Here is a 15,466-nt window from a genome sequence, read left to right as displayed (position 1 = left end):
CAATTTCGTACAGCATTAGGATTTGTAAATGAAAGTCAGTGCTTCTGGGCCAGTAGAGAAGGCTTTTTTGCCCCTGACTGGATCCATCTCTCCATTTCCTGAAACTCCTCATTTTGCTCTATCTCAGTCATCTTAGGTTCTCAAGGCAGTGTGCACCCTGGACTGGTCATCAGACAGGACATGCACTTCAATTTATATTGAACAAAGTCTAAAACTCAGGGAGTTGTGACTTTTATTTTGCACTTTTGGATTCTCCAGATTTTGTACCAAACAGAATCCTGTGTGTGTAGTTCATTTGTTCACTATGAATGTTTGTTTTTGTCAGTATAGCTCTCCATCTGTTTTCTGTACCATTTGTCCTTGGAGCCTGACTTTGACTCTTAAAATTATTATTTAAAATGCATCTTAATTGATATTTTGCACATCGATTAAAAGGATCCTATTTATACTATAAAAAGTCCAAACATAGTGGTGTACAAATGATTTATTTATGAAAAAGAACAATCTTCCAAAAAAAAATTGACATTAACATTTTGTGCAAGGGAATGACCATGTCGCAAATGTATCCTGGAAGAACAGAATTTCTGCCAACTTAGACAAATAAACATTGTAAAGAATTGGTTACCAAACATGAATATTCAGTCTGTTAATGAAGCCATTGCACATGTTGGCATCATGTTAAAGCTCTTGGCCATTAATGTGATAATGTCTCACTGTGTAGCACATACCATAATTAGGATCCAAAGAATTAAGGTGAAAATAAGCCTCCAAAAAGACACATTTACATTATTTCACTGTTAATGTTACTGCCAAAGTCAACTGCTATAAAATTGTTTAAGTGGCATGAACTTTGACAATAATGAGAGCAGATGTAAACATGTGATTATTTCCTCTGGACATTTATGATTCCCAATTATGCGCTTTGTCAGTGTGAACAAATAAATAATATGTACAAACCCTAGAAAAAAAAAGAGAAAATACCTAAAACGGAACAAGCATCAAGCATAAATAATTTACAAAAGGAATTATAATACAGACTGAGTATAAACATCTTTGGCATTTGCTGAAACGGCTTCTCAAAACTCAAGTCACTCAAATCCACATTCAGGATTAAAAGAAATGACTCGCCACAGTAAAAAGATGTTTTGGTTACTGATACTGTTATTGTGACATACTGTACAGGGGCCAAGAAAAAGAGCCTCAAACAGACCACAGTTTTGGTCACATTGGAAAGCACACACAGAATCAAAGTGGTTGTACAATGAATCCTTTAAAAATGTAGTCATAAGTACATGAGTTATAATGAAATATTCTGCATAGATTCTGCCACCCGTTCGCTCATGTTCGTTCTCCAGCGCACCCTCAAGTGAGGGGAACGTATACAAACAAGTCACCCACAAAACAGGGAAATCAGAGTCATGGTCTCCTCTCCAGCGTGGAGACATAGAAGAGCACGGAAAGTCTCCTTTACATTGAAATGTGTTCAGTGACGATGCGATGCTTACTTTGAGATCCCCCCCCCGCTCGCTCGCCAACTTGATTCAGTTATCTGTGGAAACATGGAGGAAATAGTGGCTTGTTTGTAATCAAGACAACAACACTACCGTGGTGAGAGCATCACATTCAAAAGCGCTGCAACAAAAGTGTGCACGTGGCGCATGGGCATCATGAATGATTGCAAGAGGGCTGCAGGCTTTTCCACATTTCAATGCTGGACAGAAAGTTGGAAGTCCTTGAAACACACATATTGTGCAAACACAGGCGCGCACGCATACTCAAGGTCTTCCACAATGCATCTGGTGCATTGTGCACAAAAAAAGCTGACAAGCACAAAATAGAGCATGACATTATCTTAGGAATATTTTGCCTGGGGCAACAAAACAACACGTAACACACACGATGTTACCTTGTCAACCTTGTCGGCAAGTCCAGCTCATCTGAATATCAAAAGACACGTTGAAGGGTTTTACGACTTTAAATACAATTCAAGAGGCGGCGAAACAATCGAAGGCTTCTTGTGCGATAGAGCGTTTTTTTTTGGATATGCTTGATTTTAAACAAACATTCAACTCACTGCGGTATTGGGCAAACGTCAAAGAGTCATGCAGTGTTAACAAGGGGAGAGCAAATTTTGTATTCACTCTGTTATCTGGATCCTCAACATTTGCTGAATTCTCAGTCAGCACAAGACCAAGTTCCAGAATTCTGATGATGATTAGGTTCACCCTCGGGTGAATGACATTAATCTTTGTAGTTTAGAATATAGTTTTGCTGCTGAGACATTCATTGGCATGGATTCATTTTTGCAACATGGTCTTGAATAAACTTATGATCTTTATCGTGAGTATTTGTGTGTTCCCGTTGACAAATCTTATTTGCAACAATTTGTTCACATGTGGGAGTATTTTGTGTATTGTGTTTTGAAAACATTAATTCTTGAAAAGAAACTCAAGGCTAGGCCTTTTATTAACATCTGCTAGCTGTTTATGTTGAACGCTGCACATGATGAATAGAGTTAGATATTACTGTACGTGAACCAATTTTTTACTTTTGGGTCTTGACATGATAAATTTGGAAAATCCCGAGCTTGTGCTTTCCTTTCCTTTTAGAAGTTGCACAGCTCTGGTCCAACTCATTCAATATATGACAACTACAGTGTAAGTGCTAACGATCAACTATTAGGCTTTTTTCAATTCCACATTTTCCCTGGAGTTTCTATAGCTGATATGAAAAAAAGACACACAGGCTGCATTGTTCACACGCTCCCTGGCAATAAACACAATGTAACACAAAAGAGCACGTTGTCATGAAGCCAAGATGGGCTCATGACACTCAGGATATGAACGCCTAGAAGGTCATGAAAATCACGAAGTCATTCAAGATATTTCAAATGTTTTCTACTAACCTCTGCACTCATATTTGAGGTCCGAGAAGAAGACCAGTTCTTGGGAGAAGACGAACAATCCTAACCTTCCACCAGCAAACGTCTTGTCATAAACTGGTCCCGAGTCAGCCATGATTTGCTTACCCTCATATACAACAACTCTGCAAATGTGACAAACCTCATTATAATTCTTCACTAGGTATATTCACAATCTAGTCACACACAATAAGCTGTATCAAAAGAAGTATTAATTTAACCAAACCTTTTCTTGTATGATTTTATAAACAGAATAACAAAGTGAATATGTTACCTGATGAAACCAGTCTTTGGTCTATGGATGAGGTGCCACCTGTAAGCTGTGTAATCTTTCCATCCAATATTTTTGGGGTCATGCCACAGAGTGCGTACCTATATTAAATTAATCAAAGCAGGGCGTTTAAAACAAGCAAGCAAAAAAAAAAAAAAAAAAACATTTAAAATTGTAGCCTACCTCTCCAGGAGTGTTGCCCGTGTGCCACAAAGCATTCCTGAGGTGTTCTCCAGTGCCGGTGGTGGAGTTGACCACTTTGAGTGACACGCCAGAAATGCCGAAGGCCTTGGAGGGCTTGTCCTCCCAGTAAGTTTGTGTGATCTGCTTCCACATTACCACATAAAAGCGCCCGCTCGACTGGTAGCCAAAAACGAAGCCTGCATAGTCATCGTCCCTGTCTGTGTTGACGTACATTGTGCCACTGAAATCCACAGCACTGAACTCATCGAAGCCTGGCGGTGCGAGACAAACGCATGATCATTCAAACCTAATTCTTCTTTGCCGATTGTAATTTTACAAGCCATGCTCACCTACGGCAATGCCTGGGTCAGAGTTGGCAGTCTGCACTAACTCTTTGCCCTGGTGCCTCACCACCCAGTTGGGATCGATTTGAGTGGTTCCCTTCGGGTCCAAGTGGACCATCTGGAACTTCCTGAAGTCTGTGCTGCTGATGGCGCTGTTCTCCGGACACACGTCGAGGATATCTGGGATATTGTCATTGTCAAAGTCATCTTTGCAAGCATCACCTCTTCCATCACCTGGTAAAGAAAAAAAAGACACAAGAGGACAGGCTTGAACTTATTCATACTGGAAATTTGGTATATCACAAATGGATACATTTGATTCCTAATGAAGTGACCAGTGAGCGTAGTTAGGCACATTTTCCACATCACTAAAGATGAAGCAGCCATCTTTTGTCATGGCGTGATAACTATCGCTGACGATATCCGAGGTCCACTCGAGCCAGACAGCAGGCTTGGAGCTCCCAGCGGAAAGGTTACCGTGACTCATGAAGGCCGCTGCATGGAAGTAGCTGGCTGCTTTCTGTCATCATGTTTGTTATGGCACACGAGACTACACTCCTGTCAAATAAACACTATCTGACAAGCTGTGAAGAGAGTGAACGCATCGGTGACCAGGGCTTTCCTTCGCAGCCCTCTGTTTTTCCAGTTACACACAGCTGTATAAACTCCAGGTAACCCTGCACAATTTGGGCACAGCAAACTAATCAAGAGCAAAGCTAAAACAAATAAAAACTTAACAAGCTGGCATGTGCCCTTTTTGGGCTGCTCGCTGAAGTCATGTGGAATGACATCACCGATGCCAACACTCCAATCTTTCCGCTGGCGCATTTCATGCACGACATTAGAAAAACTCAACAGAGCAAACTTGAATACCAGATGAGGGAGAGTGGCATCATCACAGGTGTTTTTTTGCGTACACTCAACTATCAAAAATTTGCATCGCTTCGACAAACCTCACGTGTGTCACTGTCATTGAACGCCACTGATACTCCGCAGATACTGAACAGGAACTACATGATCACGGACAACCATAATTTATTCCATCTATCAAATTTTGCTGCCAATCTGTTAATTACTGTTTCTTTGTATGACAAGATTATTTCCGTGGCCTTTGTTATTACATAATATTATTATATAATTTTTTGAGGCTGATAGCAACCATCTTGTAAAGCAATTTCTGGCACCTACGCTTGAGCCATCATCTGACCATTTGGCTTTTTGGTTAGAGGTGGTCAATGAATTTGATTTATTCCCCTTCGTAGAGTTCAAAGTTAGTCATAGTAAATTGTATATCATCGACTATATAGTAATGACGTTGATACTTTTACGTACTTTATGTGGAATGAAAATGATTAAAAATGCCAAACAACTTGTGATTCTCACCATCAGAGTCCAGTTGGTCTGCGTTGGGGGTCAGTCTGCAGTTGTCCTTGTCATCGGGCACTCCGTCATCATCATCATCAAAGTCACATGCATCTCCTTTGCCGTCCTTGTCGTGGTCAGCCTGGTTGGCGTTGGCCACGTACGGACAGTTGTCCTGGTTATTCTGATGGCCGTCTTCGTCGATATCCTGATTGTTGTCACACTGATCTCCAACCAAGTCGTTGTCTATGTCCATCTATTGGGACAATCCAAAAGATTAGGAGTATGGAGACGTGATGTGAAGTGTGTTTTACAGTACCTGCAGAGGATTGTGCAGTAGGGGACAATTATCACACTGGTCACCAACTCCATCCATGTCTGTGTCCTTCTGGTCCGTATTGTAAACGAGAGGGCAGTTGTCATTCTCATTGAGGATTTCTACGGAAACAAAGTTGGATTCTGGGTTAAGAAGACAACAGTGGCTTGTCAATAATTATCCCAGTTTGGGAATTCTTTTACCATCTCCATCAATGTCTATAGCACAGGCATCTCCTTCCCCGTTGTGGTCCGTGTCAATCTGGTTAGGATTGTGCTCATAAGGGCAGTTATCACAACGGTCACCTACTTCATCCTTGTCAAAGTCAAACTGCCGAGGGTTGTAAAGGAGGGCGCAGTTGTCCTGAGGTGGACAAAATACACTTGTTAGAGGAATCTGAAAGTCAGCTGTGCAAATATGTAAAACAAACATCTCACACCCTTTCATCCAAGATTCCATCATTGTCATCATCTTTATCACAAGCGTCTCCTTGGCCATCTTTATCAAAGTCTTCTTGTCCAGAGTTGGGTAGGCTGGGGCAGTTGTCCTGAAAAAGCAGAACAGGGCTTCTAATTAATTACTGCTTTGCAAGGGGGTGGGGGGGGTATATAACAAGAGGTAATTGAATAACACCTACCTTCTTGCAATGGTAGGTGGCATTGGCTCCACAAACAAGGTTCTGATTAGGCCAGCCATCGAGGTCAGAGTCCTCCCCGCAGATATAGCCATCACCAGCATAACCAGTACGACACTCACACTTGAACATTGGATCACTGAAATGGCTGAGGTAAATACATTCAGCAGATCTATGACAGTTGTGTGTCTTGTCCTTGCAGGGATTCTCTGGCTCGCACACCTGGGTGACCCAAAACAAAAGGATTAAGGTTAGAATGGTGTCAGATTATTGTCATCCGTCAAGAGAACATCAGCTCCAAAGTTAGATGGTTAAGCAATACATTTTAGACAAAGTACTTCGGAGCATTACTGATTTGATCAAATCTCACTTAATGCATCAAACATCCCACTGCGGCTCACCACATAAGACTGCCACTCATTAGGGCGGACTAAAATATGACTCTGCTTTGAAAGCTACTCACTCCATGAGCGCAAAGAGTAGAGAGTGGCAGTGAAAGCGGGCCTTTGATCAAAAACTCTGAAATGGAATCATTTACTGCCAAGCGGTGAGACAATTTCAGTATACCCAAATCAAATAACTGAGTAACTGGGGCATGGCATCATAGGCGAGCATCTGCAAAAGCCAATAAAGGGGCAAGGAGTAGTTTAGTCAAAGATCCAGTGTATCTTTAGTTGTGGAAATAGTGAGCTTCAAAAGATGTTATCCAAATACATATGTATATTCTCACTCACTCACAGATTTGTTGTGGATACTTTTGTAATTTGATTTTAGTAGATATAATGCTGCCACTATTATTATATGACAAAAAATACGCACATGATCATTATATATCAACCAGGTAAGACCTATGCCTCACCTGCTTGTTCTTCTTAGCCTCCTCCACGCCCATCCCGAAAGGTTGTGTGCCCTTGTAGCGTTTAGGGCAGGGCAAGCAGTGGAAACCTGGATCGGTGTTGACGCATCGCTGCGATCCACCCGCGTTGAAGCAGATGTCAGACACCATGTCACACTGGAGGAGGCGGGAAAGAAATCAGTCTTAAATATCCCTGTTGATTACATGTCATCGGACAAACAAACATTTACCTCATTGATATCTTCACAGTTGGTCCCATTGCCACGGTAACCATCTGGGCATGGCCCACACTCCCAGGAGCCATCTGGAGAACTGGTGCAGTCCACACCCCCAAAGCAGGGGTTAGATAAGCAGCCATCTGCAAATGAAAATAAAGTAAACAAATGTCGTGCAGTCATTAAAAGAGAGAGAGAGAGATCTTTAAAGTCTGAAAATGGATCCAGACATTTCAACAGAATCCCAATCTAAGTCTGTCTTACCAACGGGACAGTCTTTTTTATTGCAGCTGTCCCTGTCATTGACCTCTCCGATACACTTCCTGCCACCATACTGAGGATGAGGGCTGTTGCATTCACGTTTGCGACTTTTGATCCCACCACCGCATGATGCTGAGCAGGTTGCCCATGGAGACCAAGGCCCCCAACCTCCATCGACTGATAAAACAGAGATTTTGTGTCAGCAGCACGATAGTAAGCCGTGTTTGCAGATTCTCCCACATGACAAAAAACAGCTCATAAAAACAGTTCATTTCAAGATTACAGGGGGGTATATTCACTTAACACTAGAAGAAACTTAATGAGATTTAGGGCAAGGCTAGTCCAAAACACCTCGTGAATCATAGCGCTGCTGTGATACTCACTCGGACACGGCTCTGCAGTACAGCGCTGAGTTTCTCTGCCGTTCCCTTCGCAGTCTTTGCCCCCCAGCTGAGGCATGGGGGCATTACAGTGGCGTATCCTGGTGATCTGGCCCTCTCCACATGTCACCGAGCAGGATGACCAAGGTGACCACAAGCTCCATCCACCATCCTGGCGAACTGAAACATCAGGCATACAAAGCAAGCGGCACAGATGGAAATTATCCTCTAAGAGTAAAACACACAAAAAAGCAGTCTAATCTGCCAAGATATAAAAAAAATGTCAGCCATGGTTTCTACAAGAAAATATTATGTGATGTTGGAGGCCATGGCTCACTTTCAAAGATGCCCCAAGATTCTCGCGGCAGTGTTTACATCATGCTGTGTAAGCTATCATCCAGTGGTTAGACTTCATTCAGCCACTCACACAGATGGTGTAATGTTAGCCTCGAGCAATAACAGGACAATCCCTCAAGAAGCCAATAAATTCATTTCATCCAACAATATGTGGCAAAAATCCCCAAACTTTGATATTTTATATAAAATGACTAGAGTGAACAGCCAAAAGTGAGTCACTGGGCTTTGGGACATGAGTTAAGGGTTTATTTGGAAATGACTTCTACTGGGCACACCCTGCAAGCTGACCAGCTCCCTTCACGTTTTGAGGACATTATCAAAATAACAAAAGATCATAAAAATGAGTCGTATTCTTACCGCGACTGTCACATCTTCCTGGGCTGCACTTGCGAGTTTGTATCGAAGGTCCTGTGCAGGGGTTACTGGTTGCGTCACATGACCGTCCCCTCTGTTGAGTTCCAGTCCCGCAGGTGACTGTGCACTCTGTCCACTCAGACCACGGGGACCAGCCATGGTCGCTGCCTTTTGCTAGACAAAATTAAAACCACAAATATAATAAACTGTAGTTTTAATTGACCTACGCGCATTTATAAACTTTTACTCGTTACAAATGCATCGATTGAATATGTGGTAAAAGTTCCGAATCAGAAACTTTTTATTGTCCCTTGAAGGGAAATTAAAATTGAAGCAAGAACACATAAAGGGCAAGGCCCAACATAATATGACATAAGACTATAAAAAAAACTATAACCCACACTTGTTAAAAAATGAATAGATAAATAAATGGAAACATCATACTTGTACACATAATTGCTAACACATGTTCCGTCCGTGAGCAATCATACATACAAGTATGATGTTTCCTTTTATTTTGTTATTTTTATTGAATTTTTTCAGGTTTTTTAAAAAAAAAATCATGCCTAACGTCATATATTTATCAAACCAAACTAATAAACGGAAAACATTAATCATAACGTCTGGTTATACTATGTAACATTCAATCTTGGTCCCATTTCTTGAGGGCCGGTTTACTAGATGTTTTAAATGTTTCCCTGCTGCAACAGACCTGATACACATGATCGGGATAATCCAGACCTTGCAGCCAGGAGAATTATACAACATCTAGGAAACTGGTCCTGGAGGAACACGATCAAAGTGTGCTAACATTTTTTAGAAACATTTCTTAAATGAAAGATAAATCCTGCAAATCAAGTGGAGTTGAATGCGTACGACAGTGCTGGTAAGCGGGAGGAGGATTCGGAGCAATAGTTGCTGCCACTAAGTACTTACGCAGACACACAGGACAACACTCGCCATCGACGAATGTAGGGCTGGCACAGGCCACTGCGGGGCAGGTAATTTGGTGACACACTACCTTGGACTCCTGTCATCAACAACAATTAAGTTCAATTTTGTATAACTCGTCATGTAACAAAAATATATTGTTTTTATTGTTGATGGATAAAATAACCCAATCTCCGTACAAATCTCTCAATATTACGGCAATTTATTTTGGTAGTGGAGTGTGGATTCAATATAATCTGGATATCCATGTGGGGGTTGTGTATGTACTTGGACCTCACAGAGGCAGTCATTCTCATGTTTCCAGAAAAATAATCACGCTTCAGCACTTCAGCGCTTAATTTATCAAATGGTTTAGTACCACATCCTGAAGAAATGAAGTTGTTCCATTTGAGTCAGCTCTACCTGGCAGGTACATTTGGTGCAGCTGTCGACAACCCAGTCTTCCTTGTCGTCGAAGAGTCGGCCATCCTGCCAGCACATGTTCTTCTCCTTGGTGTTTTTCATCTTTCCGAGGGCCTCCTTCATAACGGTGTTCTCCTCCGTCTGACATACAAAAAGCACAGATATGTTTGCATTTAGAGGTGTCACAATCGTTCTAATGCAATAGTTTGCCGTCTTTCATTAAGGTAGGCACCTGTAGGTGTGGATAACAATCAAGAATGAGTAAAAAAACTATTATTGCACCAAAATACAGTCCAAATGAAAATATCCACCTATCAATCACTGCTTGCTTTGAGGCACAATAGGCTCAGAGTAAATGTAAATAGACCACAAGGAGGAATGATTGATGAGAAAATGTAGATACTTGTAAATGTGGTTTGAATTACTATAAATAACAAACTGTGAAACAGTTCCGAAAATTTCATTGTAACTTCCAACCCAATTGGAGAGCAGTAAAGTCTGTGGCTGGACTCCTGCACACTTGGCAAGTGTCCGTGGATAAACTACTGCCAAGATTTTGTGTGCTGAAGAAGGAAGGCAGCAGTGTTGCGGCGTTAGATTCTAAGACACCACTCGGTCTGGAAGAGCCTCAGGGACCCTTCTCATCTCGACCATTTTTTTTCCAAGCTCCATGCCCAGACTCTCTTATTGCTGGGAGGCTCCCTAAGGAAACACATGGGCTGTTTAAACACAGCCAGACATTAGGCTGGACCCCGACACTGTCACGGGAACACTTCCTATATCCACATGTTGCATGTCATAAAATCTGTCTGACACACAATGTCACAGGAGTCAAATCCGTAGCATCACCTCAGGTACAACCCTGCGGTCACTTGCTGCTTTTCAATAAATCTGGGTTATCTCGTAACCTCTCACCTTCTAAAATGACACGACAAATGACAATGACATTTCCTCCAAGGCGTCTTGCTGAAAATTAATCAATGTATCACCCAGAACAGAATCTGGTTACATCATCCCATCATTTGCTACTTACCACTTTTTGCAGGCCGTCAATAAGATTACTGACAACCACTCTGAGACCATTGAGCTCCTGAAACATAGTGCTCAGCTCCTCGCAGGAACGGTCGCACATCTCGGAGCCCACGTCATCTCTTTTCTGCCCAATGATGTTGGTGGTGATAGAAGGACTCACATCCACAATCTCTGAGCTCTCGCTCACAATGTTGGCATCATCTGGAAGACAGGAGACATCAGAGGGATGGAAAACAGAAGTCAGGCAAAGTAGGGATTTCCCAGTTCTTCTAGGCCAAGCACGACAATGTGAGGATTAGAGTGTTTATTGTGTTCCCAAAAACAGATGCTTCGTCAGCAGTCAAGGAGACGGTTAATCTTTCCACGGTTAGCTGAGGGAGAGTGGGAGACTGGGTGGGGGTGAAGGGAGTGGGCGGCAGTTGAGAACTTGCAAATGTGGGTGTTCTCCTCTGAGACGAGAAACCGTCTATGTCATAAATCTTCATGATCCTTCGGATAAGTGGACATACACAATATGAACTGACCACATGGATGAACTTATTTCGAGGCTGGCTATTTTGATGTTCTATATGATCACAAAGCAAAAACAATACAACCAATAGATTCACTTTGGTATCTCTTCTCTCCCTGACCTGACTTGACATTGCATTGAGATGGCGATATCTATAGTGTCAGCCAAGTAAATAGCGACATTACCGTATTTTACGATTATAAGACGCACTGTCGATTTTTGAGTAAATTCATTGATTTTAAGTGCGGTTTATTGTCCGAAAAATAGAGTATATCAGTTTAACTCAGTATAATCAATCAGTTATACAGAGTTCAGGGTGTCAAGATCCGATATTGGCTGCGATAGCGGTATAGTATCGAAAGTGCAGGAACACATGGTGGGATATATATATATCATGATTGTGTATTTCAAATTTCAGAAGCCTTTACAACTTGTGACTGAAGAAAATTGTAAAAATATTGCATACTGCCAACAAATATGTAATTCATGGATTCATCCAAAGGAATGAGCAACTGTTGCTAGTAGCTAGCTGCGATCCCAATAGCACAAAGTGGAAAGTCCACAGATGCCACTCATGCATACAGTATGACATCTTTACAGCCCAATAAGCCACATGACATTTTAAGCGTTTGCTTCCACCCAGTTTAAGATTGCTTTTCATCCTGAAGCCACAAAATGGGAGTTATGACATGATGAATTAAGTGAATGCGTGACAGAGAAAGTAAAAATTTGGATCAGGCTTTATAAATAGGCAAAGATTGATGGCAGAACAGGGCACTCTAAATCAACAAGTCGCCCAAAATTGCCTGACAACAAACCGGCTTGAGTTAAAAAGTTGTGTTTTCTTTCCAGCTTGGTCTGCTGGATTCATTCAAATCTCTGGAGGGCTTCATGCTGCATGTGCATGACAAGTATGAAAGGATTCACACACCATTCACTCCCTGAGACACACACTACATTTTTCTCTCAAAATTCCAAAAACAATTACTGGTAGCTTGTCACCCTTTTTCTCCTCACTTTTCACTTTTTGAGACATTTTTAAGATAAATGCTGGAATTTTAAACCTGCTTGTGGCACGCAAAGCACATCTCATATGGATTCACTTTGTATTCAGACCGGGTAACCAATAACACAATTAGATACATATTTATTTATTTTGAGCACCGCTGAGGATCAGCAGCAACGATTTCTCATGAGAGCGTTGATTGAGTTGAGAAAAGCAACCTAATCAGCCAATGTAGTGACTTCACTGAATGTGCGTGCGTATGTGCAGCTGTATGTCGAGGCTCACTCCACAGTGTGGTATTGGCTTTCCCTTTCGTATTTTCTTTCCCAAGGCTTTACTCGCGGTCCTGTGCAGTGGAAATAATAGTGTGTACGTGTATTTTTGCGGTCCACGCCACCTCACAACCTTCAGGCCACTAACTGTTTTTTTTCTTGATGGTAATGCTGGGAAATCTTGCCACACATCTAATCTGCAATTCCTTTGACCCACTTTAAAAACGAAGTTCAAATTGTGAGTCAGCTGAGCGCACGCAGTGAAACTTTTGGTGTGGGAACTTAGTGCGGTTCTGATCTGACTGCACACTCACGCACATCTGCAAATATAATTATGTTTGACATAACCTTTGGCTTCTCAAGGTCACACAAATAGAAACCACACTGGTTGAACACATTGGGGAACTCTTTGGTGGGTGACTGCTGTTTAAGTACCAAAGGACAGAATGTAAAGTCATTTCAGAGGGATAAAAAAACAGAAACGAAAAAGAGACTTTACCTTGCTTAGAGATGTCACAGCCTCGACTCAGCAGGATGTCCTCAATTGTGGTATCAAAGATGAAGCGCACATTCTGTAGGAGACCCTGTTTGGTAAAACAAACATAATAAAATGATCATTATGCTATCAAATCTACATGTGGTTTTGCAACATATCCATCTATCTATCCATCCAGGGCTAAAGGAAACACGTGTGACTCTTAAGGCCACTTTGTCCAAAGTTCAGAACTTTACATAAAAAAATATGTGAGCAAGATTTAGTGTGCATAATTAAGGTCTTAATTTTGGAAAATAAAGTTGGAGGGATCAGTGGACACACTTCCTATGTGTCTACTTTCCTATATAGTTAATCTGGAATGTCATGTTCTTTTTTTAAAAAAATGTCCTTGTTAGTTGGCTCTGTATGCATTTTTATGCTCGGTGTATTTTTGTATGGTGGTCATTGAAATATTTTTTAATTAAATCTAAACATTTACAAGTTCTACATTTTTAGAGCCTCCTGTAAAAATAGGGATCGAAATATTTACATCATGCTATTTTCACGCAGCTACATATTTTTATTGCATGCAATTCAAGGCGCATGACTTGATACACGGACGCATGCGGATAAGCAAGTGAGATTAAGGGGGGGGGAAACCTCAAAGGTGAGATGTTTGTGGCTTCAGCAATTTGCTTAGGGGCACTTGAACAGCTCAATTCAAAACTTCAACCTTCTAACCTCAGAGCCAAGTCCTCTTGGGTTGAGCTACTGACCCATCAAGTTCACAAAGAGTAGATCATGCATTGTTTAAATTCTAGAAGCCCCCCTCTCCTGCTTCTATTCATGCTTGCATATATTAAACAAATAAAGGCTTCATTCTTTCACTCTCCCCCTACATACACATTCACTGGTACTTGGAAAGTTGCAATTTAGTGTCTAAATGTGGAACAATGAGCTGCTGTGGAATGTACAAACTGTTGGTTAAAATGAACTTAACCCATAATTGAAAATCAAAACAGCTTACCCATGCAGCACCAGTGCATGGCAGGCCTGACTCACCCTGAAGTGGTTCTCCCGGATGGATCCCTTGGCAACATACATGCGGCTACCCTCGGCCTGCAGGTGCTCATAGAAAGGCTCGTCCAGGATGACGCTGTCCACCAGGCTGCAGCCCACGTACAGGTTGGCATTCTCTCCGTGGACCTGCAGGGTCAGATTCTTCCACTGGGAGTCGGACAGGTCCACGTCCTCGAACGAAACGATGTTTTGAGCCCCTTCCAGCCAGTAGACCAGGTCCAGGGAGTTTGCGCGTCCATTGGACACGATCTCAAACTGGCGCCGGCCCTCGGCATCCTCGAAGCCCAGCAGGGTGCCCCGAGAGCTGCGATCCTGGCGGATACTGGCCACGAACACGAAGCCCTCGTTGTGTTGGATCTGTCGCATTATTTGCCCGAGGATGGCGGGGCTCACTGGGGGCAGGTGGTCGAAACGGATGAAGCGGTATGCGGGGGCATCAGAATTCTGGCCACGGAATTGTTTAGCCCCCAGCGTCCTGCGGCTGATGTGACTAACTTCGAACAAGTCGAAGGAGGTGTCATCCTCCTGCTCGCCATCTACGAATTTAACGCACATGCATTTACAATTAAAATATCTCAATTAACGCATTCAATTGCATTAAAAGTATTTTAATTACCTTGAGCGAGCGCGTGGAGGAAGAGGAGTGATGGGAGCAAGTATCTGAGTATCATATTGCCTTCGAACACAACAGCAATATTAAAAACACTATTAATCAAAATACATTATTATTTTTTAATCGATGCAATAAAACTGTCTTTTGACAAGCTCTTATGTATTATCTAGTATCCGCACGCGACTTTGCAAAAGCAGAAAAACTTACCTAAAAATGTGTAAATCCAGCAATGACGTTGAAAAACAAAAGATTAGGCGATATGACAACGGCACCTCCAGTACCGGAGCAGGAGATCTCACTCCTTGTGACTACATCCACAGACTGGAGGACAGAGCCACTCCTCCCGCCTCTTATAGTGGGCCCTCGGGGGAAGGAGGGCTGTCAATCAAATCTAGCCACTGTGACCCGCTTGTGATGGGCTGCGAGGAGCCAAAGTTACATAATTACCTTCCGATCGCATCATGTGCTTTACGCACACGCGTGCGCGCTACCCACGCACAGAAATGGGCACGCCGGCACGTGATGCCTTCCCCATGCCCATCCGCCCCATGGCATCCACTCCCCCATTCATTTGAACTCACTTTTACGAGGAAAAAGTGTTTCACTATTTGTCTAGCTGCACTTTCTGATCAGTGTCTCACTCTGTTTGATTAGAATCTAGAGTTATTTAT

General features: G+C 42.3%; 1 protein-coding gene across 3 annotated transcripts; it reads right to left on the bottom strand.

The window, feature by feature from the left end:
- Positions 1–469: 469 nt before the first annotated feature.
- Positions 470–15,161, bottom strand: thbs2a (thrombospondin 2a). 3 transcript variants are annotated; one of them, XM_088384954.1, is made up of 23 exons: positions 15,003–15,161; positions 14,799–14,858; positions 14,165–14,718; positions 13,127–13,211; positions 10,840–11,039; positions 9,807–9,947; positions 9,390–9,483; positions 8,457–8,627; positions 7,746–7,922; positions 7,366–7,539; positions 7,117–7,244; positions 6,890–7,042; positions 6,034–6,252; positions 5,836–5,943; positions 5,600–5,759; positions 5,400–5,518; positions 5,102–5,336; positions 3,725–3,952; positions 3,375–3,646; positions 3,195–3,292; positions 2,906–3,045; positions 1,907–1,937; positions 470–1,549 (listed from the first exon to the last, which is right to left on the bottom strand). In XM_088384954.1, the coding sequence occupies exons 2-23, from the start codon at positions 14,851–14,853 to the stop codon at positions 1,546–1,548; spliced, it is 3,546 nt and encodes a 1,181-aa protein (XP_088241080.1). In that variant the 5' UTR covers positions 14,854–14,858; positions 15,003–15,161; the 3' UTR covers positions 470–1,545. The 3 variants fall into 3 exon arrangements, with proteins under 3 accessions (XP_088241080.1, XP_088241083.1, XP_088241082.1); XM_088384957.1 differs by lacking the exon at positions 1,907–1,937; XM_088384956.1 differs by lacking the exon at positions 470–1,549 and having other exon boundaries at positions 1,903–1,937.
- Positions 15,162–15,466: the final 305 nt, after the last annotated feature.

This window comes from Syngnathus floridae, chromosome 9, assembly GCF_059516105.1.
Source record: "Syngnathus floridae isolate MCC-2025c chromosome 9, RoL_Sflo_1.0, whole genome shotgun sequence".
NCBI lineage: Eukaryota > Metazoa > Chordata > Actinopteri > Syngnathiformes > Syngnathidae > Syngnathus > Syngnathus floridae.
The sequence above is the reverse complement of the archived record's forward strand: the minus strand, read 5'-3'. Positions and strand labels throughout refer to the sequence as shown.